Source organism: Protopterus annectens, chromosome 6.part0 (genome assembly GCF_019279795.1).
Source record: "Protopterus annectens isolate FY-2018-M chromosome 6.part0, PAN1.0, whole genome shotgun sequence".
Lineage (NCBI taxonomy): Eukaryota > Metazoa > Chordata > Ceratodontiformes > Protopteridae > Protopterus > Protopterus annectens.
The window spans coordinates 1,444,415,165-1,444,422,781 of NC_056737.1; the positions used below are offsets into that span (position 1 = coordinate 1,444,415,165).

Consider the following 7,617-nt stretch of genomic DNA (forward strand, 5'->3'; position numbering starts at 1 on the left):
TTTGTGCCCATTGAATGGCGAACCATGACAGTTATCCCACTCCACAAAGGGGGAGCCACGACAGGCCCCAGGAACTACCACCCCATTAGCCTGACGAGCCTGGTCTGCAAGGCCATGGAATGTATCATCATGGAACTCATAAACAAAGACATTGGAAATCTCCAAACTTTGGACCCCACACAGTTTGGGTTTGTAGGGTCTATATTAGATCAACGAACATGTAAATGTTTGAATCTGTAAAGGTCAACCGTTATAGATCAAATATTTCCATGTTCGAAAATCTTTAAAAAAAAAAATTAAGTAATAAATATATAAACCAAAGGGTGTAGGCAGCGGGGCAAGCCCCCCTGCACCCCCCACATGGGGGTGTTCTGCTCCTCACACCCCCCTACTTAAATATTCCAACTCCAAGATTGTGCTACAGTGTAGTGAAGGGGAAATTTCCCATTTCCACACTGTAGTGCATTGATGTGCGATCTTAGAGTTGGTATATTTAAGTAGCGGGGGGTGTGGGGGGTGCAGGGGCCTTGCCCCCCTGCTAAAATCCTTTTCTAAATTTTTGTTTTCTTTATTTTGCTTTTATTACATTTTCGAGCATTTAAATGTTCGATCTCCAAAGGTCGACCTTTAGAGATTCGAACATTTAAATGTTCATTGATGTAATATAGACCCGGGTTTGTAAAAGGCAGATCATGTAGATGAGGGTAAGGTGGTTCACACAGCCTATCTAGACCACATCAAGGTGTTCAACACCTTCCCCCACTCTGGAATTATAGATAAACTCACTAAACTAGGTATAAATCCCTATGTCACAAGATGGATTGCCAACTGGCTTACTGACAGAACCCACACTGTGAAAGTAGCAGACTCCAAATCAGACTTCAGAATGGTGACAAGTGGAGAACCACAGGGTTCAGTCCTGGGTCCTCTCCTGTTTGATATCTACTTCCCTGAAGTGCAGGCTAACACAAAAGGTCTTTGGCTAACTAAGTTCACAGATGACTGCAAACTAGGAGCCATAATCGAAACTCCTAACGATGTGGACATCCTACAAAAGGGCCTCACTGAGACAGATGCCTGGTGTTAAAGCCATGGCCTCAAGGTCAGTGCCAAAAAGTGCATTGTCATCCCCTTTGGTAAAAACTCTGTACCCATGAACTATCACATAGGCGGTAGTCTACTTAACATGGAAAGTGTGATAAGAGACCTTGGGACACAGGTGAACAGTAATCTCTCCTTTGATAATCACACCGCTACAGTGGTCAGGAAATCCTTCTACATTGCACACCTCATCAGAAAAGGTTTCTCATCCAGAAAAAAAGAGATCATTGTTCCCCTCTACTAATCACTCATTAGACCCATTGTAGAATACAACGCCTCTTTTGGTATGTACCTCACAAGACATCTACAACAACTGGAAAGGCTGCAGAAATACCTCACAAAGAGGATTACTGGCCTCAAACAAATGCCCTATGCAGACAGTCTCAAAAAACTCCAGCTTTACTCTGTCGCATATCGCCTACTCAGAGGCAATCTCTGCCTAAGATACAAAGCTGTGTCAAACCCAGAGCTGTTGGACATGCTTCACTTAAAGAATTCCCAGTCCCTCCAAGCTGCATGCTCTAGGGACCTAAACCTTGTCACCACAATAAACAGAACATGCTGGAGGGATAGATTCCTGTCTCAGAGACTTCCCATACTCTGGAACAGACTACCTATCTATGTCAAACAGAGCTCCTCATTAGCACTCTTCAAGAAAAATATTGATGATTGGATGTGAAATAGGAAATTCACCCCGGAGATCACTTGTGTGGCTCTGCTTGACAGGAGCACAGGAATATATACTTTTCTTGGATGATGAAAGCCGGGGTACCTTTTTGGCTAGGCTTGCTTAGGCCCTAGGGCCAATAGCCTGGTACCTACCTATGAACATCAAAAGAATATAGGTGGTCAAAACTGAAAGCTGGGTGTTGACTTTAAATGTAAACTGGAAAAAAATGAAATAGTGAAGTGCTGGAATGAGAAGCATACACAATAAGAGAAGAGCATTTCAGGAGGTGGGTTAAATGAACACTTACAGGAAATCTAAGAGGTAAGATAACCATGGGGTCCCTGGTATGTTCAAGGACATGAACTGCAATACACTTTTAAATTCTTTTACAAGGAAGCACACACAGCATGTCCAAAATTGCTATACCTCAGAGCTTTTCTTTTTAGTGTAAATAAGGAGCTGGATGATGGGGTGGGAAGGTAGGGCCTTTTTTACATGTAACAGTGAGTTTTGCACCTCTCTGGTAGTTTCCAGTATTGCACTTACACTTTTGGGTCTGGCATTGAACAGTTTTGAAATTCTGACAGGGGCCAGGGATTGCAGCTCTGGGAATTAGATAAGAACTACCACGGAAAGAGGGATGGGGTTTCTAAAGAATGAAATGGTAGCCTGTTTAATATAGCAAGAGAAAGCATTGCAATAAGAAGGGGTGGGGGTGGCACATGAAATAAACCCATTTGATGTGTAATTTTAAACTTAATGAGAAATATGGTAACTAAAAATGCTTACACCAGTTGATTAATTTGGATATAAATTGACAGAGTCAATAAGATATGTGGAATGCATAATGTGTACAAGCACTTCATGCATTTCTTTCTTATAATGAATAAAATTAATATTACACATAAAGAAACATGTAAATACTGACACTTGAATACAGTGGAACCCCATTTATCCAAATATCCTGTGCAACATCAACATTTGCTTGTATATACACCCTGTCAGGACTGGCACTGGAGAACAGGAGTTCCATGGTTTGCCACAGTTCTCCCACACAGAAACTACACACACAGGCACACACAAGTGTGTGTGGTGTGTATGTGTGTGTGTGTGTGTGTGTGTGTGTGTGTGTGTGTGTGTGTGTGTGTGTATATATATATATATATATATATATATATATATATATATATATGTGTGTGTGTGCGTGTGTGTGTGTGTGTGTATACATATACATTATATAATATATATATATATATATATATATATATATATATAGACATATAGACACACAGACACACACACTCTTGCATCTCCCCGCCTCAGTTCCTCCACGCACACATGCACATGTACACACACACACACACACACACACACACACACACACACACACACACACACACACACACACACTGAGTAGCAAAAACACAGTTTTAGTTTTATACAGAATTACTGTTGCATTTTACTTAAAAAATAAAAAAATAAAATATATATATATATTTTTTAAAAGAATGATTTTTATTGAGTTGCTCTAAAAAGTAAAAAAAAATAGAGAACAAGAGTGAAAACTTTGGAAAAGAAACACAGACAAGCTGATTTTAGAAAAGCATTTGCAGTTGCTCATTGTGATAATGAGGCACCGGAACAAGTAACATAAATCAGCAAAATCAGCCTCAAAAGCTTCCCTGAAATCAACCTATCTGTGTTTCTTTTCCAAAGTTTTTACTTTTCTTCCTTACTTTTTACTTTATAGAGCGACTCAATAAAAAGCGTTATTCAAAAAAAATATATATTTTTTTATTTATATTTTTATTTAGATAGGATGTTACAGCAAATATATGTCTATATATGTTTACCTAATTTGGTCAACTTTTCACCTTATGCAAATCATTATTTCAGAACAGTAATTCAAACTGGGTATTGAATTATTTAATTCAAAGAACATTATTAGCATGATCAGACCACATTTGTGTATAATTTGCTTATATGGAGTTTAGTTTACAATTACAATGTCGAGGCTTGGAAGCTCATTCAGAGCAAATCCAAACTTACATCACCATTCAGAATGCCAAAAATCAGCAATACTGATTTTTCAGTCTAGCCACCCCCTTCTGGACCCTGAGCTGAGAGTGTTTCGGGATTCAAGGTTACAGTCAGTATGCTGTATCCTCTGCATTCTATGTTTGGGTGGTTCACTTGGAGAATTGCAATAGCTGAGTTTCTGAGTTTTGATTATGTAAAAATAAACCATGAAGTTGAATGCCTCCGATGTAACAGCAACATCAAAAAACTAGAATTCAGAATACTGTTATACAATGTAATCTGTAATGATAGATGAGAAGTAGTTTCCCCTGTTTCTGATTTTAAGTATAATGCTTTGCAAGAAGAAACATTCAAATATATGTTATGTGTTTTATATTATTAACAGATAGCAGTGGATGGAATTTGCTTTGGAAGGAATATGGCAGTCAACTTTTTTCAAGTAAGTTCCAATCCCTTACGAGTGCAAGTGCTTCTTGCTCTGATATCGAAGAAGTTCTCAAACGACTTGGGTTACGGTATCAGGTTTTTGATATTCCATCTGAGTGGGACATAACAGAAATCTTTATCGAGGATAGTGAAAACGGAAATATTTTGTTAGACTCTCTGACTGATATCACTAACTTCAGATTGACAGCTCCACCTGATCTGAAGGCTGGTGTACTGAATAAGCTTCAGCAGCCAGAGTGCAGCAGTGAAAGAGATGGAAAAATTATCTTCAATACTAGTGTCTCTGCTATAGTAGTCGATAAATGATCTTAAAGTAGCTAATATCTCACAGATCTGTTTACTTGATACTACCACAACAATTGTTAAAAAGTGTGGGTGAATCAGAAAATGTAAATATTTGTCACTGTTCTACCATTACAGGTTTTCAAATATTTTTCAAACCAAGTTCAAATTCTAATGATAGAATTATGCAGTTTTGCTAAAGCTGTATTGCAAAGCAATTTTATTTGTCACACTGTCCAGAAATGACGTCTGCTTATAAATGTCATGCAGTTCAATGAAAATGGCAAATTTGTAAGACATAGTGTATTATGCAGTGCAAAACATAGGCAGTCATTTAATTGCTGTTGTTAACAAATATTCCAAAATTGTAAACTGATAAGACCTAAAAGTACAGTAGAACATTTCATGAATAAGTAAGTCACTTTCAGGATAGGAGATATATTCTTGATATAATCTGTAAATGATTATTAATTTTATTTGTTGGTTATTTCATGAAGCTGAGAATTATTCAGTCTTGCTTCAACAAAGTTGGCTCAATCAGTTTTCTTTATGGAGTAGTACTTTCAGAGTATAACAAAGCATGCTGTTTTCTGTGGAGGCAGCATGTTGTTCTATTACCTGTTGACTGTTAATTCTCCTAGCAATCAGTTTGCCCATTTGTCATCACTGTTTGAGAGCCAGCCCTGGTCCCTTCATCTCTTGTATAGTGAGAGCCAATCACAGGGGCTTCCTTACTGATAATAATCATGGCTTTTTACTGCTCCTTTCTTGAAGATCCTACCTCCTCCCCATGGTTGCCCTTCAAGCTCTACTATGCTGCCTCTGTCAGGAAAGCATGCTTGTCTATGCACTCATGCTGACCGTTTTCTCTGCTGCATGGGTGAAGTAGTGTGATTGGCTGCAGGTGCATCTACTAATTCTTCCTCTAGGTGTCACCAAAGAGACAAAGAAGAACTGACACTCCTACCAGGATGATTCAGCCAATACTGGCTGCTCATTCCCATCTTCCCCAGCCTGCTTCCTCCAATTATCTATACCACTAATCATATATGGTAGCCTGAAGATAGTCTCAACTTCATCCATCTGTGTACAGGTGCACTGTAGCAGAACTTTTAATAGTCCTCATGCAGAAAAATGTCAGCCATTCTCACCCAACTTTTATAGTTATTGGTGAGATTACTGCATCTTAGGGAAAATGACATATTCAGTCTCATTCACTCATGCAAGCAAATGCAGGAAAAAATACATTTTTATTCTAGTGAATGCAGTAGAAAACACAGTCTCCAATCTGGAATTCCCTTCATTAAATCAAGATCTGATAAATCTTATTTTAGCAAAGCCTAATAAACACCATTCATATTATCATGTATACAAGTATCGTATCCTATCATATTTTGTGTTGTGCACTCAAAATACTAATCTGAAGTGCAATATAAAATAATTAATCAAACATGCAGATAGCTGATATATTTGCTTATATTTTTAATTGCTCTGTTTTACCTAGAGTGTAAATTCTCCTTTTTGGAATGCTTGATGTAAATATGCATTATGTTTATTAACATAATTGTTGCCTTTGACATTGCCTTGGATGTAAATTGTCTCTTGACCATGGGTAACCAAACTAACAAAATTAGTTAATTCGCTGATTTCATTTTGCAACCCAATCGGCACATAAAAAGATATATCTTGATAAAAAGTTAGACTGAGAATTAAGAATTGCTATGTATGGAGTAACAGATTCACAGCAGCTCAGCTATTCTGCAAACATAGGTACAAATGTATTTTTTCATGTCCATACAGAAAGTTCAACTGAATGAAAGCCACCTTTAAAAATATTGTTTTGATTTATTATGCTCACAAATGAACAAATTAATTGTTTTCTGTAACAATACAAACTCAGTATTTACAATGTAAACTGTTGAACTGTGATTTATTCTTTCTCAAACAACTGAACTGTGTTTATTTTTTTTCTTGCTATTTAGATGATGCCCAATGATACTAAGTCAAAGCATATTGTTATATTTTCTGTACTGCATACATCAGTTATATTTCATATGTATTTTTACTTTCTTACTAAGAAAAAATATTTATGTATTTATTGCTAAGGAGATGTGATCATTTTGCACACATCTCTAGTAATCTTGGAATGTACAATTAAAATTGTGTGAAATAAACTGAATGCAACATATTAAAACTAAGCTTTCATACTGCCTTGCTATAAATGACACAAATTACAAATGTTTGCACCCCTAAACCAAAGCAACTGGAATCCAAAAATGAGCACACACTCTTCCACTAATGTCAGTGTATTTTGTCAATAAAATAACACCTTATCATATCAATTGCAGATTATACATTTAAGTCATATAGGAAAGTAATAAATTAAGTTCATTCAGATTGAAGTAAAGCTTCCCTTCCCCTCTCATGTTTTAATGATAATGCGATCTGACCATTATACTCATGTCACAGTTCACAAGGTATCACTTGCAAGCACTAGTAAAAACAATGTGTTGTACTTTTAGCAAGGCTATATAGAGCCATACCCAGAAGAAGGTCAGCCTAAGGTCCGAAGGTACAACACCTCACTTCAGGACCAAGTTAAATTTCTTTAGATGAGGATCGCTTGTCTATGATGAATAAAATCTTGTTGTTTTGGAAAACTATCTGGGTTTCATGATTTTTGGAAATTATTGCGACTGAGCTCATCAACCACGTTTTAAGACCACTATTTTCTGTTTTTGTTTTTATTTATTACTTTAGTTAGATCCTTACCACTATTTATTTATTTAATATACTGCAAATGTTTCATTGTATTAACAAATTCTTATTATACTGCATTCATAAGAATGCATTCAAGAAAATCAAATATTGTGCAAGAAAGTCTTACAGCCCATATTTCTGCACACTTACACTAAATGGAAGGTCAACCAGCTTTTCTCCCACTAGCTGCCAGTTTCATAGCATTTGGTATACTCAGGCAAGGTATCATTGCCTGATGCTCATAGACAATGAGCTCATTGCCAAAAACTATCTGTGAGAGATGCAAATATTTAGCTAAGATGGAGGCATCACTTTCA

At 36.9% G+C, this 7,617-nt stretch overlaps 1 protein-coding gene across 1 annotated transcript in view; it reads left to right on the forward strand.

Moving 5' to 3' along the window:
* LOC122803988 (histamine N-methyltransferase-like) overlaps nt 1–7,200 on the forward strand; it is a gene marked incomplete at its 5' end in the record, with an annotated part of 203,073 nt that extends 195,873 nt beyond the window's left edge. The window contains one exon of the mRNA XM_044073668.1: nt 4,197–7,200. Within this exon, the coding sequence (XP_043929603.1) occupies nt 4,197–4,564 (368 nt within the window). The remainder of the gene's footprint in view (nt 1–4,196) is intronic.
* Nucleotides 7,201–7,617: the final 417 nt, after the last annotated feature.